The sequence below is a fragment of the Microcaecilia unicolor genome, chromosome 1 (genome assembly GCF_901765095.1).
Source record: "Microcaecilia unicolor chromosome 1, aMicUni1.1, whole genome shotgun sequence".
Lineage (NCBI taxonomy): Eukaryota > Metazoa > Chordata > Amphibia > Gymnophiona > Siphonopidae > Microcaecilia > Microcaecilia unicolor.
The window spans coordinates 430,591,909-430,610,470 of NC_044031.1; the positions used below are offsets into that span (position 1 = coordinate 430,591,909).

Genomic DNA, 18,562 nt, shown 5'->3' on the forward strand with positions numbered 1-18,562 from the left:
TACTTGGCTGGAAGACCATTAAGCAATATCAAGTTTAGGGAAACAGGCACTTAAAGTTAAGTGCCTTGATGTTGTGTGTGCTGAGGGCCAGTTTTATAATGGGAAAGAGGATGGGATTTGAATGGTTACAATCAAAGCAGTTACATATTAAATTCTATGGTTACAATCAAAGCAGTTTACATATTAAATACAGGTACTTAATTTATTACCTGGGACAATAGTTAATTGATTTGCCCAGAGTCAAGGAACTGCAGTGGGAATTGAACCCAGTTCCCCATATGCTCAGGCTGCTACACTATCGACTAGGCTACTCCTAATAACTTCTTGGGGTCAAGATTCCTTTATAGAATACTAGTAAAACAGGCCCGTTTCTGACACAAATGAAACGGGCACTAGCAAGGTTTTCCTCGGAGTGTGTATGTTTGAGAGAGTATATGTGAGATTGACTGTGTGTGAGAGTGAATGAGTGTGTGTGTGTGTGACAGAGAGAGAGTGAGACTTTTTCCCTTGCCCCCCCTCCAGCCACCCAGCGAGTCTCCTCTGTCCCCTGACCCCCTTTAGCCACCCAGCGATTCTCCTCTCTCCCCTGCCCCCCCTCCAGCCACCCAGCGATTGTCCTATCTCCCCTGCCCCCCTCCAGCTACCCAGCGATTCTCCTGTGTCCCCTGCCCCCCCTCCAGCCACCCAGCGATTGTCCTATCTCCCCTGCCCCCCCTCCAGCCACTCCTCCACTTTAATCAGCATATATTAAATTCCCCCCATGTGCTACAGAAAAGCACCGAGCACATGCTATATAATAAAACGCACCTCCAACATTCTGAAGCCGAGAAAGTGAAGCCTTCAAGCCTTGAAGCATTCATGCGCTCTGTAAGGCTCCATCTCTTCAATTGTCGACACGTAGTTCCGGAACGTTGCAGGAATGCTTTAAGGCTTGAAGGCTTCACTTCTCGGCTTCAGAACGTTGGAGGTGCATTTTATTATATAGGACTAGCACAAGTAGCATGAATTCACCTACATATAGCTGCAGCCACTTATGCCAGGTCTATAGCTATTTTAAGTTGGTATGCCTAAATGGGACATGAAGTGCGTGTAACTTATAGTCTAGAAATTACACATGTAAGGTGGTGCCATCCCCATTTCCCTCCCATGCTCTGCCCATATGTATGCTATCTTCACACTTACACACCATAGCGCTTAACCCACGGATTATATACTGCGCACCTAGAGATCCGCAATGAAATTGGTGTGGATTCTTTAACAATGCACGCAACTTAATTGGCTTAATAGCAGCACTTAACAAGCAATAATGAGCATTAATTGGCACTGATCGGAATTTACATGCACAACTCACTGAGCATATTCTGTAACAAAGTGCGCTGAACTAACGCGCACATGCAAAAAAGGGTGTGGTTATGGGCAGGGAAATGTTTCATGGGTATTCCAAAATTTCCACACCTACTTATAGAATATGGCCCAGTGCACCTACATCTACTCACTGGGATTCACGCCACATTTTTGTTGGTGTAAATGGATGCACTTAGATTTAGGCACTGAAATATCAACTAAGTTGTATTCTATAATCAGTGCCTAAATCTAGGTGCCGATTATAGAATACACTTAGTCGGCACTGATTTCAGCACTGATCTTTTAGGCACCATATATAGAATCTCCCCCTATGTGCCACCACTATGTTTTATTCTAAAAACATAGTGCAACCGGGCATGTGATTGACATTAATTGATGCATTTACGTACATGAGGCATGAGTAACTGCACATACTCAGTTATAGAATTGCTGTTTAAAAGTGAATCCTCTTCACTTGGTCAACGAACTGAGTATTAATTTCACGCTAACCTACAGTCAACCAAACATGGAACGATTTTTCTCAGGTGCTGAGCGCCCCTAATATTGAACAAGCTCCTTAATTTTTGTACAGGGAGGGGTAATTTGTACTATGCTAGGCATCCGCAATCATCCTTAAAAGTTTGGCACCTAAAGGTACTCTAGTTTGATTAGTAGCTCTCCTTTTATTATCAGTTGTCCCATTGTGAAGTCTACAGGAATTTCATCATCATAGATGCTGAGGAAATACTGGTTTATTGTCAGTCTATCCAATAATATAAAATCTAAGTAGAGATGCCATGTATTTTGAATATAAAGACCCTTCACACCCCTCTCACTGAATTGCAATACTTAACTACAATCCTCTGTTAAATAAAAGCAATGGTTTACCTTTTTCCTGACTTCCAACTTTAACTTCAGATAAAGTAGTTTCTTTCATTTTTAGTGCTTTCTGCTCTGTGAGATGTTGCCTGAGCAAGAGCCAAAACGTAATTGTGAAAACAATCTGAAAAGAAAAAACATAGAGTTGTTAAGTATCATTTACAATCCATGAACAAACAGGTCTACTTCACTGTCAGAAAACATGGCTGACTAAAGCAAAGATTATTTGCTCTGTGATCTCAAACGTACATATCAAAGTAACATTTGCTGAATCCCTGATACTTACATCCAATGTTATTTATTTATTTATTTGTAGCATTTGTATCCCATATTTTCCCACCAATTTGCAGGCTCAATGTGGCTTACATTTGCCATAACGGTGGTTTTACCTCCAAGGTGCATGGAATCTACAGTAATATTGCAGAGCTTCCCCACTGTTTGGTTTTATGTTCATATCCTTGAGTCTAAGCATCCACAGTGCTAATCTTCTGCTTTCTTGATTTCTCATGCTGTCTTAGCCTCTACCTTTCCTTTCTAACATGCGCTATATGCAATCTTTTGATGTGTGGGGCTAAGAAATTTCCATAATCTTAACTGGTAGATGAGAAAGCATTCACAAAATTGTAATATATATATAGGCAGGGAGGAAGTGAACCATGTGTGTGTGTGTGTGTGTGTAAGACAAATTATCAATGTGAGAAATGCATGATGAAGGTTGGGATTTTGAGAGACAACATTATCTTGCTTAAAAGTAGAGGAATGTTAGTGACAATGATCTAAAAATGAATGTAAATCTCACACACACACACACATATATATATATATACAGTATATATATATATATATATATATATATATATATATATATATATATATATATACATAGTGCACTCCATTTAAGTGCATGTCGGATAAGCGCATGCTCTGTTTAACTGCATGCCGTACTTCGGTCCCGGTTTTGGCACCATCAATTTCTATGGGGACAAACTGGTTTAGCGCACCACTGATAAGTGCAAGATTCACTTATATGCATGGTTTAAGGCTGCTCCTCTGCAGGAAAGACTCCGCATAAGCGCACGCATGGAATATGGAAGCCGATTGGCACGTGACAAAGGGGCGGTAAATTTCAAATCTCGTTGGTTAACTGCCCCAGGCAGAATAAGCGAAAGAATGTTGTTAGAGTGTACACTGGAGTTGTCGTCGTCGCACAACTGTAAGACTTTAACACTGGCTGAACGAATAGAAGTTCTTAAAAAATTAGAAAACAAATAAAGTCAAGCATCTATTCCTAAAGAATATGGTGCCAATCCCTGTCAAATTTTATGTATCTTGAAGCAGAAAGACCAGCTTCTGGAAGACTGGCAAAACAATACAAATCCACAACGGAAACAAAAACGGGCGAGAAAAGTTGAGGAGGCAGAAGATGCTCTTCTTCAGTGGTTTTCTCAAGTCAGGAGCAGACAGTTTCCTGTCAGTGGTCCAATGCTTATGAAGAAAGATAATCAGCTAGCTGAAAGTCTTGGACTAACTGAATTCAAAGCCACTGTTGGATGGTTGGAAAGATGGAAGGAGAGGAACAACATAAAATTCAAGAAACGGCATGGTGAAAAACAAGATGCTGATGACTTTGGTGCTGAAAATTGGATGTTTCAGTTCTTCCTACCATCTTGAACGAGTTTGCATCTTGTGACATTTTCAATGCTGACGAAAACGGTCTCTACTGGCAAGCTATTCCTGATGGAACACTTGCATTCAAACAAGCCGAAACTACAGGAAGTAAAAAGTTGAAGGACTGAATGACGATCCTCCTTTGCTGCAATATGGATGGGAGTGAGAAGTTGGAACCACTCATCACTAGAAAGAGCAAACAGCCTCATTGCTTCAAGAATGTTAAGCAACTTCCTGTGTCATAAGAGGCTAACGCAAATTCATGGATGACTGGGGAAATTTGGAAGCAGTGGCTAAAGAAGTTAGACACTAGAATGCGGGCACAAAAGCATCAGATTTTGTTGCTTTGTGATAATTGTGCTGCACACAGTGATGATGTCAGGCTGTCTAACGTCAAGGTGGTCTTCCTGTCATCAAACACTACCTCTCTGATCCAACCTATGGATCAGGGCATAATAGCCAATTTGAAACAACATTATCGGGCTCTTGTGCTATGTCGTCTGATGAGTGTTATGGATGACCAGACTGGCAAGGATAAACGTGATGTTGAACTGGCTCGTAATCTATCTCTGTTGGATTCTCTACATATGCAGAAAGAAGCCTGGAATCATGTTACAAAGGCAACCATTGTGAACTGCTACAAGTGGGCAAGCTTTGTTAGGGATGTGGAGAGGGATGAAACAGATGCAGCTGTTGCAAACGCGTCAGATGAATAGGCTATTGACATCCCAGCCGGTGTTACTGAAGAGGAGTTTCATCACTACGTAGCTGTTGATTACGATCTACAAACAGCTGATGACAACACTGATATCCAGATATGTGCCTACATGCAGGAAACGGCTGATGATGAAACAGATGATGAAATGAGCAGCGAGGCACATGCTGACGAAATTCAACAACCTCCTGTCACTTTTGCAAGAGTGCTGGAGATCTGGAGGCCACTGGATGCCAGTGCTATGACAGTTTTTACCGTCTGGCAGACGTAGTCTATGGAACTCACAGACACAAGAATGTACAGAGGACTATGACTGATTACTTCAAGTAAGCCTAACATCAGTTAACGGAAACTGTATACTGTACATATAATAAACTGTACTGCATAGGCGCCGACTCCGTGGGTGCTGTGGGTGCTCGAGCACCCCAATATTTTACGGACTGGAAGTTCACTTCCAGCCCAGCCAGAATTTTAAAACTACTCTACTACCCTCCGAGTTCCAAGGCCACCCCTCCCTCCGAGTCCGAGTTGCAAGGCCCCCCTCTGTCCGAGTTCCAAGGCCCCCCTCCCTCCGTCTGTCTGTCTGAATTTTAAAAGCCCTCTTCTTACCTCGTGTCAGTGAAAAGCGTGCACTGCAGGTTTGTCGGCGCTTCAGCCTTCCCTTCTGTCTCTCAGCTATGGTCCCGCCCTCATTTCCTGTTTCCGCAAGGGCGGGACCATACCAGAGCCGAGAGACAGAAGGGAAGGGTAAAGCGCCGACGAGCCTGCAGTGCACGCTTTTCATTGACGCAAGGTAAGAAGAGGGCTTTTAAAATTCGGACAGATGGAGGGAGGGGGGCCTTGGAATTTGGAGGGAGGGAGGGAGAGGGTCCTTGGAACTCGGAGGGAGGGAGGGAGGGGGGCCTTGGAACTCGGAGGGAGAGAGGGAGGCCTTGGAACTCGGAGGGAGGGAGGGAGGGAGGGAGGCAGGCCTTGAAAATTGGAGGGAGGGAGGCCTTGGAACTCAGAGGGAGGCCTTGGAACTCGGAGGGAGGTCTTGGAACTTGGAGGGAGGGAGGCCTTGGAACTCAGAGGGAGGGGGGCCTTGTAACTCAGAGGGGGAGGGGGGACTGGAACTTTGAGGGAGGAGGGCTGGAACGCGGAGGGAGGGTAGAGGGGGGAGGGGGCGGGGAATGCACCACCTGTAAAAAAAAAATTTCAGCACCCCAAATCATTTTGAAAAGTTGGCTCCTATGCAGTACTGTACATATGTTTATCAGATGTCAAGCTTCTTTTTTGGGTCACAACGGGTAAGTGCACGCTCTGGTTAACTGTATGTATTTCTTTGGTCCCAGACCCTTGCACTGTATATATGTATGTGTGTACATATATATCCCGCGGTTCACATAAACAATCAAGTCTATCAGGTCTAAGCCAGTACAGAAGGGGGAAGTGACCCACTGTGCCGTAGTTAGCTTCTTCCCTGCCGGGGGAGTTCAGCAGGGGAGGGAAAAAGAGAGTGAGAACTGAGCCACTGCCATGGATGAAAATAAGAAGGGACCAGAGGAAAGGTGAGTGTGCAGTGGTGGAGGTAAGGTAAGGGGTGTCTATAATTAAGTTTTATTTCAGGTATACTGCACTATTTAACTTATTTCAGGTATACTGCACTATTTCCTATCCCCCAAAACTCTCTTTTTCCTATCAGCCACATGAAGAAATTTCTGGCTGGTCACATGCTCTGATGGGGTCTCATGTTGCTAAGGCAATTCAGATACCTGGTATATCCTGTTCATCAAAAGTGAGTTAGAGGTGTGGTAAGGACAAACTGCAGGCTTCCATATGAAAGTCCCAATTACGTCTCCAGCCCATGTGCAGCACCTATGATTGGTCCAGGGTAGAGGAGAGGTGGATGCTCACAACAGCCTTTAAAACTCTACTGCAGACAAAGGAACTCTGAAAAACCAGGCATGTTTGGAGAGAGAGTGTTTCAGATCCGTCCAATGGCCTATGGTTTTTCCCAAGGGGGTTTTACTCCCCCCCCTTGATAGAAACTAATTTTCTATAGCTATGAATCTTTCTTTCATTCATTCTTTTCCGTCTCTGCCTTCTCTCTGCTTTCTCTCTGTTCTGTGACCTTTGTATGAGGAACAAACTTTTCTTCCTTCTTTATCTAATTAGTCTAATTACTTATAATTACCAGAGGTACTGATGTTAGATTTTGTAAGTTTGTTATAACTTGAAACTGATGTCTGATACTGTGCTGGTGGGTGAGTAATTAAGAAGACTTTTCATTCTCTCTAATTCCTACAAAACGATTTCTGTTTTATAATGTGATATTCCATAAGTGTTGCAGCGGATAGCAAACCAAATGGCACAGCCTAGAACAGGGGTGAATCATGTACGGGCGAGGTGAATCATGTGCCATGGGAGGGGGGGATTGGGATCAGACTAAAGGGGGTGAATCATGTACCGTAGGAGGGGGATTGGGGGCACACTAAAGGGGTTGAATCATTTGCCATAAGTACATAAGTAATGCCATACTGGGAAAAGACCAAGGGTCCATTGAGCCCAGCATCTTGTCCACGACAGCGGCCAATCCAGGCCAAGGGCACCTGGCAAGCTTCCCAATTTGCCATGGAAGGATTGGGTGCAGACTAAAGGGAATGAATCATGTGCCATGGGGGGAAAGGGGGCAAACTAAAGGGGGTAAATCATGTCATGAACTACACCTATTTTCTAGGTGGCAAGGGCTCATGCACTAACCACATGCCAATCAGTCAGCGTGCAGTGATGTCGCTGCGCTAACCAATTAGTGCAGGACATGCCTACTTCTCTGCCTCCAAACACACTCCCAGCGCTAAATAATAAAAAGTACTTTTTTGTGCATGGGAAGTGAACACAGATGCCAAAACAACTGCGGGATACCTGAGCACATCCCATGATATTGGTTTTTAACCTCTGGTAAACACACATTAATGCTTACCGCAGCTCAGTGAAAGTGCCCCTTACTTACCAGAGTAGATAAAACTATATTAAGACATACCTTTGATGCTAACTCTCCTGGATCTTTTCTTTCTAGGAATCCAGAAACTTCTGGAAGTTCAGAATGTTTGAGGTTAATACTCCAGATGTACTGCAATGTTAGTAATAAATTTCCATAAGCAACCATGAAAGGTGAGCTAAGCATGGCGTATTTTCTCCTGTCACGAATCATCCACAATGCACAGGACCAGATCAGTAACACAAAGGTTAACCAGCTGTGATAGGTGATGCTCCAAGCCTGAAAAAAAGAAAGGTATTGAACCCTAGTACCAAATTATACTTTTCTGATCAAGGTATTAACAATCTGACATCATTCTGAATGTAAAACTCTTTCAGGTCAATACTCATCGAGTGCAGGAGGTGGATGTTTTAAATGCTGGTAGTATAGCTTTAAAAAAACACCTACATTCAGTGCTTATATAGTTGATGACACCAGGGGCGTAGCCAGACAACAGATTTTGGGTGGGCCTAGGCAAGAAGTAGGTGGGCACTAAGTGTTCTCTCCCCTTCCCCTCAACCACCACACAAAAAATATCTCAGCTGGTGAGAAAACGCTTCTTTCCATCTTGGCAGTCTGCAGCAGGCATGCACTGAAGACCGAGCATGCGCAGGTGCCGTGATTGTGGAGAGTAGCGTTTTTGTTACCATCAGGGGGAAGTCTTCAGCTGGCGGAGCGCGGGATCCCCACCAGCTACCACTAAACGTGTGCTACTATTGGGTGGGCCTGAACCCTAAGTGGGTGGGCCCCGGCCCACCCAGGCCCACCTGTGGCTACGCCACTGGGTGACACTGAATATATACAGACCACTGACTTGCACCCCTCATAGTCAGCATCACCCCCTCTCTATCCCTTTCTCTTCCTTCCCTCCAAAGTAAAAAGTATTCTTAATAAGCTGGACCACAGAATCTAGTAATGTTTACAAGCTAACTTCTAGGAAGTTACAAAAGGTCTTTCCTAGAAAAGAAAAAACACCCTGACCACTGCAGTGGGCAGAAGAACATTGGAAAACAAAACTAGCTGAGGGCTCCTTTTACAAAGCTGCAGTACATTTCCACGAAGCCCACAGGAATTGAATGGGTTTTGTTGTATTTGACACACGGGAATCAGTACCGCTGCTTTGTAAAAGAAGCCCTGCATTAGTACAGATCAATCCTACACAGACACTTGACGCTAACAGAATACCCAGCCTTTTTCACACATGAACAGAGGTAGCCCCTCATGAAGTACAGAATAAGTAACCACAAACTAAAAATAGAACTATGTAGACAAAATTTAAACTGAACCCCAAAAGGCCATAATCTGCATACAGTGCAAAAGAAACAGAAAAAGTGCACACTGGCAGAACTGTGGGCTGCTGAAAATGGGCCCCCTTCTCTCCTTCCTTCCCTCCCTCCCTGTGGCATCCGACATTCCTGTTGCTCCCTCCCTTTCCCAAGGTGTCCTGCCGTGGACGGCTCTCATAATGTTTCAGCCCCCCTTCCTACACCTACACTCCATCCACTTTTTTTATAGTCCCCCCATCCATCATTTTTACAGGCCCCGGGCTGCCCCCGTTTTACAGCCCTCCCACTCACCGGATGGACTTGGCTGGCTGGGCTTGACTGGCTCGCCCCAAACTTCTGCTTTTTTATAGCCCATGCCCACTCACCGGAAGGGTTTGGTTGACTGGCTGGGCTTGGCTAGACGGATGGATAGCCTTGGGCTCCCGTTTTTACAGATCCCCTCACCACCTAGGCATAGCTAGTCTCTTTGCGGCAGGAAGGAAGCCCACTTCTTCCTGCCCGCTACCGCTGCTCTCTGCGATACTGCCGCATATTTATTTATTTACAACATTTGTATCTCACATTTTCCCACCTATTTGCAGGCCCAATGTGGCTTACATATTTCCGTAATGGTGATTACCAGTTCCGGAAAAAAAGAAATACATAGTTAAGGTAGAGGAGACAGAATGGAGTAAGTATTCAGGAAGGAAAGTTCATCTTATAATAAAAAACAGGATAACTTAGTTTGAAACAATCATGAATATTAAACTTCAAAATTAGTATGAGCGATAGGAGATAAAGAATTAGTTATTGTGAAAGTCCAGTGTACATCTTGTTAATTGACAATTAGGGTGCGTTATTATGGTAAGTTTCTTGAATAAATTGGTCTTCAATAATTTATGGAAATTAATTATGTTAATTAATTATGTTAATATTAATTAATATTCAAAATGGACACCAAGACTTCATGCGGCACTTCACTTCGCCCACCCCTCGGATCTGTCCTCTCTGCCACAATTCTACAATATTTTTGGTTGCCGGCAGCTATTAGAACAGACTTTCCTCTGGGCAGCCCCAGGGTCCTTCCTTTTGACATGACTTCCTTTTGCTGCATGGGAGAGGCACAGCAGAGCAAAAAATTCCAGACGGCCAGAGGAAGGCGTTCTCTAATACCTTCCTGCAAACACAAACGTTTTAGGTTCTGAATTCTTCTTAGTAGTCGTACTTTTAAAATTCCTATAGTTTTTTTTGCTTAAGCATATCTGTTTATATGGACAGATGAGATTAGGCTTTTAGTTAATTTAGTAAACTGCACTAGATATCCTGATAGTGAGGTTGCAAAAGAGACCGCAGTAGATCAGGTGTCCTTAAATAAAAATAAAAATCAGACAAAAGATTGCAAATTAATACTGCCAAGTACTAAGCATGATATAAATAGGAACAACAAACATAGTTTGAAATGTCTATATGTGAATGCCAGGAGCCTAAGAAATAAGATGGGAGAGTTAGAATATATTGCACTAAATGAAAAATTAGATATAATAGGAATCTCTGAGACCTGCTGGAAGGAGGATAACCAGTGGGAGACACTGTCATACCGGGGTTCAAATTATATCGTAGTGATAGGATGGATCGAATTGGTGGAGGGGTAGCATTGTATATTAGCGAGAGCCTTGAATCAAATAGATTGAAAATTCTGCAGGAAACAAAACACTTCTTGGAATCGCTGTGGATTGAAATTCCATGTGTAAAGGGGAAAAGGATAGTGATAGGAGTGTACTACAGTCCACCTGGCCAGGATGAGCAGACGGATGCAGAAATGTTAAAGGAAATTAGGGACGCAAACAAACTGGGCAACACAATAATAATGGGTGATTTCAATTACCCTGATATTGACTGGGTAAATGTAACATCAGGGACGCTAGGGAGGTAAAATTCCTTGATGAAATCAAGGACAGCTTTATGGAGCAGCTGGTACAGGAACCGACGAGAGAAGGAAAAATTCTATACCTAGTCCTTAGTGGAGCGCATGATCTGGTGCGGGAGGTAATGGTGCTGGGGCCGCTTGATAACAGTGATCATAATATGATCGGATTTGATATTAGCTTTGAAGTAAGTATACGTGGAGGGGCATAATCGAACGAAAATGTCTATATCCATGGGCGTTTATCTCCGAGAACGGGTCCGTGAAGGGGCGGACCGAACCGTATTTTCGCAAAAAATAGATGTCCATGTTTTATTCGACAATTTGTGAGTTGGGCGTTTTTGTTTTTCAGCGATAATGGAAAATGAAAGCGCCCAGCTCAAAAACGAATAAATCCAAGGCATTTGTTCATGGGAGGGGCCAGGATTCATAGTGCACTGGTCCCCCTCACATGCCAGGACACCAATCGGGCACCCTAGGGGGCACTTTTACAAAAACAAAAAAAAAAGGTAAAAGAGCTCCCAGGTGCATAGCACCTTGTGTGTTGAGCCCCCCCAAATCCCCCTGAAAACCCACTGCCCACAAGTCTACACCATTACTATAGCCCTAAAGGGTGAAGGGGGGCACCTACATGTGGGTACAGTGGGTTGGGGGGGGGGTGGACGACTAAGCATTAAGCAGCACAATTGTAACAGGTAGGGGGGGATGGGCCTGGGTCCACCTGCCTGAAGTCCACTGCACCCCCTAACAACTGCTCCAGGGACCTGCATACTGCTGCCAGGGAGGTGGGTATGACATTTGAGGGTGAAAATAAAAAGTTGTGAAACATCATTTTTGTGGTGGGAGGGGGTTAGTGACCACTGGGGAAATCAGGGGAGGTCATCCCCGGTTCCCTCTGGTGGTAATCTGGTCATTCAGGGCACTTTTTGGGGCCTTATTAGTGAAAAAACAGGGTCCAGGAAAAGTGCCCTAAATTCTAGCTACAAACGCATACTTTTTTTCCATTATCGGCGAAAGGCGCCCATCTCTGTTCGGGTGCTAACCATGCCCCAGTCCCGCCTTCACCACGCCTTCGACACGCCCCGTCAACTTTGTACGCTTCCGCGATGGAGTGCAGTTGAAAACGTCCAAGTTCGGCTTTCGATTATACCGCGTTATTCGTTTTTGTGAGATAAACCTCCATCTCCCGATTTAGGTCGGAACTTGGGCGTTTTTCTCGTTCGATTATAAGCAGGATAGGAAATCAAATAGGAGGTAGTGTTCTATTGTGGATTAAAAACTGGTTAAAAGATAGAAAACAGAGAGTAGGGTTAAATGGTCAGTATTCTCAATGGAGAATGGTAGTTAGTGGGGTTCCCCAGGGGTCTGTGCTGGGACCGCTGCTTTTTAACATATTGTAAGCTTTTATGAAATGATGGCATCAAAAGCCTGCTTGTGGGTTGTAAAGACATTGCTTTCTTGGGTTGGTGCTTCATAAGTAAAAAAAAAAAAAAAAGGTAAAGAAGAGGGAGTTCACTACAGATTTCTTTTAAATCCACTTCCGTCGAGGTCCTGTTTACCCGTCTCTATCTTCGGACTTTATCAAGGAATGTATCATGCCATACTCCTGCAAAATATTCAAACCCAGTGTTCTTCTTCCTCGCTGGTTTTGTAGGAAGAGGAAGAAGAGGAAAAAGAATGCTGGGTTTGAATATTTTGCAGGAGTATGGCACGATACATTCCTTGATAAAGCCTGAAGATAGAGACGGGTGAAACAGGACCCCGTCGGATATGGATTTAAAAGATAAGTGCTATACATTTTAAAATATGAACAAATAAAAATAAAAACAGATAATCAATGCAGAGGATAAATAAAGCAGTGCAAATTCTGGAAGTTATTTGCAGTCAATGATGATTTGTGGTTCTGTAAGTCTTAAAGTGAAAAGTAAATTTGGACTACAGACATATAGAGGCTTTTTCCTCCTAAGCATGTTGCTTGTCTCTCTCACTATGATGAAAGTTGTATATGAAGAATGTGCTATTACCACATTGATGTGTAGAATACAACATAAACGACACTGCCACCACCCAGTGATCACTGTCATGATATGCACAGGCGCCATTTTGATTTAAACATAAACAGTTACTATGGTTTTTAGTCAGGAGGGAAGTAGTGGGAGGGGGGAAGGATAAAGGGGGATGGGAAGGGGGAGGGTAGGGTGGCAGGGGATTTTTGGAAGGAGGAGTTGTGGGTTAGGGAATCAATGGATATTTCGCTTGGTAACGTAGTTACATGATAGACTTAATTAAAGGCAGGTGACTATAAGAAGCAAGGCTGCCGGTAAGATCTGTAACTAGATAATATAACAAGGTACAATTTAGATGCTGCAAGAGACTGTGATGTTATATTCCATGTTATTAAGTTGGGTTATTAAAGAATTGGAGGAGGCTCCTAGATATGGTTAGATATATGATCTGTGTTGTCAAATCGTGGTAAGAGCAGACATCATACTATGTTAATAACAATGTAGTAAGTTTTATTTAATTATATGGGTGGGGTGAGTTGAGGGAGGGAGTAGGGGGGAGAATAAAAGGGTTCAACTGTGATGCTGAGATATTATCTAAATCAGACTCAGACTGTCTGAGTTGAATTTGATTGTATATTGTGATTAATGGTTGTTTTTGTTGCTGGGTCTGTTGAATCATTAATAAAAAATTGTTGGAACATAAGGTTATGGTTCTCAAAGAGTGGTGCAAGAGTTTCCAGAAAAGAGGTGGAAGAGGGTAAATATAGAATATGTATTGAAGAAACTGCAAGAAACGGTCTCAACTGATCGCCAGTCAGGAAGAGGCAGGGCCCAATCAAATTTGCACTGAAGAAATCACCACAACAGTTGAAGAACCAGGTATTGAAGTGACACTATTTAGGCGAGGTGGTTGGTGTGAGTGTAGGCTTATTGCAAATTTATTGAAATTTGTCAAGTTTTGACAGAATTATGCAGAAATCAACCTTTGTATAGTTTTTTTTAAATATAGTGTAGATATATCAATATGAATCAAGATTTGGAAAAATAGGGTGATCTCTCTGTTTTTTCATCAATGTCTCAATCATTATGAGGTCATACTTACAGCTGGCATAAGAGGCCTTCATGCAATCGAGTAACTGAAGTCTGGTCTGTAGGGAAAAATGAATTCAATGGAAACTGGGGTACATTTTCTATCGGAATTTGGAAATGTAATAGAGTAGCACTGTGATGACAACAATTTTCAATATATTGAGATCATGTGCATACCATCATTGCAATGAGAGCGCAAATGTAACTTTGCTTCATGACAAAGTGGAACACAGCAACCATGGCATGTACTTTACTGCTCTCTTGTTCCTCTATGACACTATCTTCTTCTTCTTCGTCGTCTTCCTCTTCTCCATCTTCCTCCTCCTCTTTCTTTTCTAAGAGGAAAAATATTTACATTATACTTCATTTCCTCATATGTAATTAGCAAGAGCTCCTATGCTTTCTGTTCTGAGTCCTTATTTGCAAGGGTCAGACCCCTTCCAGGATCTCCCTACCAATATACCATCATCAATCAGTATATCACAGGGCTCTTCCTTAGGATTTTTTCTCTTCTGTCTCTATTCTTGTTCTCTTGATGTTTTGATCTCGTCCAAAGACTTTCAATACCACCTTTATCCTGATAACTCCTGACCTACCTTTCACTGGAAATCCAAATCTCAGTCTGCATATCTGGTCAGGTGGATATACTACTACTACTATTTAGCATTTCTATAGCGCTACAAGGCGTACACAGCGCTGATATCCAACCACTATCTAAAATTTAACATGGCCACAACACGTTGCCCCTAAATCTATTTCCCCCTTTTGCCTTTCTCTATTTCTGTGGCTAACACAGTCACCATCCTAGTCTCTTAAACCCATGATTTTGAGATCATCTGTGACTCTCTCTTTTTCTCTACACATATCCAACACAATTGTTAAAACCTGTCATTTCTTTCTCTGTAAGATTACCAAAATATATCCCCTTCCTTTTTGAACACATTCAGGCTCATTTTCAAAGCACTTAGCCTCCCAAAGTTCCATAGAAACCTATGGAACTTAGCCTCCCAAAGTGCTTTGAAAATATGCCTAAAGATCACCCTTATCCTTACACTCATCACTTCCCACTTATACTACTGTAACTTGCTTCTCACAAGTCTACTTCTCTCCTCTTCAATCAATTCAAAAGTCTGCTGCATGACTTACTTCCTCCAGTGTCATTACACACATAATCCCTCTTTTCAATGGCTCCTTATCCATTCCTGCCTGCAGTTCAAGATTCTCTTACTCACTTACAAGGGCATTTATTTCACATCTCCTTATTACTTCTCTCTTATCTATTACTACACCCCCAGCATACCCCCAGGGAACTCTGCTCATCAGGCAAGTCACTCTCATCTCTGTATCTCTCTCTGCCCTTCTCTACTGCCAGTTCAAGACACCATTCTTTCTGCCTTCCTGCATCATGAAAATTATATAAAGGGATATCTAGTTTTAAACACCAATAAGGTGCCTATCTGGAGCCTATTATATAATGGAAAGTTCCAGAATAGCAGTGCAAATATGCAACTATAATTTGGGTGTGACCCTTACACTAGTCATAGAGTTTTATACTGGTGCATAGATTGCCGGTATTCTATATAATACACAGTTACAGGCTGCGGACGTTTTTCCTCCACTGGTAATATTTTTGTGTAATTCAAAGGAGTCATTATGATCTATAGTTTGAAATTTTGTGGTTATTCACTTATTTTCTGTTGATATCCCCTATTTTCCATATTCCCCCAAATTTTATAAAAGCTGCTAAAAATTATCCCCCAAATTCTATAAATGTTGCCTTAAGTTGTACTTGCTAATGTGGCCACATGGTCAAATTGTACGCACAACTTAATTGATTAACAAGTCAATCAGTGCCAATAATTGGTACTTAAACAATTAGCAGCACTTTAATTTGAAATTGCACACACAACTTTCTAGGCATATTCTATAGCGTGGTGCATGTAAATTCTAAAGCGTGCAGCTGAAAAGGAGGTGTGGCTGTGGGCATGGAATGGGCGGGTTGTGAGCATTTCAAAAAAACTATGGGCCCTGTTTACTAAGCCACACTAGCATTTTTAGCATGCACTATATGCTAGAGTCACTCATATCTTCCTATGGTCAACTTACCATTTAGCGCGTCCTAATTATTAGCGCACACTAAAAACACTAATGTACCCTTAGCGCTGCTTAGTAAACAGGGCACTATGTGTACTATTGTGGAATACACCCGATGTGAGCTTATGTTAGGCCACAGGTATTTAGGCTTGGTTTTAGGTGGCCTAAATGGGTGTGCCTAAATTTTAGATGCAAGAACAACTTCTAAGCATATTCTATAAACTACACCTAACTTTAGGCATAGTTTATAGAACTGTGCAAAGCATGTGGTTTTTGGGTGCCAATTTTTAAGGTACCATTCATAGAATTTGGCCTTATGGGTGCAAATTTGGATGTGTGCCCAATTTGCATGTGAAATTTAATTGAATGAGACAATTAGCACCGATAATTGAGATCTTAACAAGCAATTATTGGTACTTATTGGATTTACTTAAAATTTACACACATAAACTTTACGCACAAGTCAAAAAAGGGGGTGCGGTCACAGGAGGGTCATGGGCAGATCAGGGGCATTCCTTTACTTTACATACATTGTTATAGAATAAAGGGAATCCGCACTTAATTTATGCACAGTGATATACACCAAGGTTTTCTTGTTGTAAATGGTCATGCCTAAACCTAGTCGTGGCTCCCGGCACTAAGTGCTATTCTATAAACAGCGCTTAACTTTAAGCGCCATTTTTAGAATAGCACTTAGCACTATTTTTTTCGGCACCATTTACAGAATGCAGTACATTACGTGTACAATGCTCTATATGTAGAACAACACTATGTAAATGGTAAGTAATGCTTGTGACAGTACCAAATAATTTTGAAAACTGGCAAAGACTTAGAGGGGCATAATTGAAAGGGACGCCCAAGTTTTCCTGGGGACGTCCTCGCAAGACGGATCCAGCAAGGGACGGAGAAACCCATATTATCGAAACAAGATGGGCGTCCGTCTTTTGTTTCGATAATACGGTCGGGAACACCGAAATCAGCAAATTTAGGTCAACCTTACAGATGGTCATCCCCAACAGAGTTGGTCGTTCCCAGGACTTGGTCGTTTCTGATTTTCAGCGATAATGGAAAGCGAGGACGCCCATCTCAGAAACGACCAAATCCAAGCCATTTGGTCATGGGAGGAGCCAGCATTCGTACTGCACTGGTCCCCCTGACATGCCAGGACACCAACTGGGCACCCTAGGGGGCACTGCAGTGGACTTCAGAAATTTCTCCCAGGTACATAGCTCCCTTACTTTCAGCCAGATACACTAACTGAACGGAAAAAGCCCTTCCCTTACTGATCCCTCAGTGATTCGGAAAGGAACGGGCATGCATGAAGGAAATCGCATGCAAATGAGCTGCTCACTGTTAGCTCATTTGCACACGATTTCCATCCTAAGGAGGGGAAGCCAGTGCAGATCAGCCAAGCATTATGCGTGGCTGCTCTGCGCATGCCAAAGACGGCTTCATACATGCAGACAAGCTGCGTGTATAATAGCCGTCTACAACCTTAAATAAATTGCAGTCTTCAACCTTAGAAAAACATAAGTCAGGTGAAAATGTCCAAGTGCTTGTCAGGGACCTCTTTTTTTATTTTTTGAGTATGGGTGAAGGATGTCCTTTGCTATGCCTCCGTCCCTGTGACAGCAGTTGAAGATGTCCAAATGTGGATGCTTCTGTGAAAAGGATGTCCATGCCTTTGCTATGTCTCTGACATCCCCTTTATTTATTTGGATTTTGGATCACAAGTAGCAGCAGTGGTATTTGAACCAGCCACCTCTGGATTGCAAGACCAGTGCTCTAACCACTAGGCCACTCCTCCACTCCCTTGAAATTTGGCCATCCCTGTGGGGGGGGGGGGGGGCAGTTCAGGATGTCCAAAATGTTTGAAAGAAGGACGTCCACGCCTTCACTATGCCTCTGTGAACACACACATACCTCCCCCCCCCCCCCCCCCCAGGGACCTGCATACTGCTGCGATGGACCTGAGTAAGACATTTCAAGCTGGCAAAGAAAGTTTTTAAAGTTGTTTTTTTCAGGGTGGGAGGGGGTTAGTGACCACTGGGGGAGTAAGGGGAGGTTATCCCTGATTCCCTCCGGTGGTCATCTGGTCAGTTTGGGCACCTTTTTGAGGCTTGGTTGTAAGATAAAATGGACCAAGTAAAGTCGCCCAAGTGCTCCTCAGGGACGCCCTTCTTTTTTCCATTATCGCTCGAGGATGCCCATCTTTTAGGAACGCCTCAGTCCCGCCTTCGCTACACCTCCGACACGCCCCCGTGAACTTTGGTCGTCCCTGCGACGGGAAGCAGTTGGGGATGCCCAAAATCAGCTTTTGATTAATGCCGATTTGGGCGACCCTGTGAGAAGGACGCCCATCTCCAGATTTGTGTCGAAAGATGGGCGCCCTTCTCTTTTGAAAATAAGCCTGTTAATATACGTCTTCATAATGTTCAGAAATAAGCCTGGAGTAGTTCTAGTTTTTCTGTGCCCACCAGCAACAAAGTCTAAAATATTGTCTAGCCTCCCTTCAATTAGATCACTACTTTTCCTACTCTGTGGCCACTTCAAGTGAGC

General features: G+C 43.1%; 1 protein-coding gene across 1 annotated transcript in view; it reads right to left on the reverse strand.

Annotated features, from left to right (window-relative positions):
- Positions 1 to 18,562, reverse strand: part of PIEZO2 (piezo type mechanosensitive ion channel component 2) — a 556,315-nt gene that overhangs the window by 292,868 nt on the left and 244,885 nt on the right. Inside the window, exons 11-13 of the mRNA XM_030186524.1 lie at positions 14,087 to 14,244; positions 7,629 to 7,865; positions 2,233 to 2,347 (exon numbers count right to left, since the gene is read on the reverse strand). Of these exons, the coding sequence (XP_030042384.1) occupies positions 2,233 to 2,347; positions 7,629 to 7,865; positions 14,087 to 14,244 (510 nt within the window). The remainder of the gene's footprint in view (positions 1 to 2,232; positions 2,348 to 7,628; positions 7,866 to 14,086; positions 14,245 to 18,562) is intronic.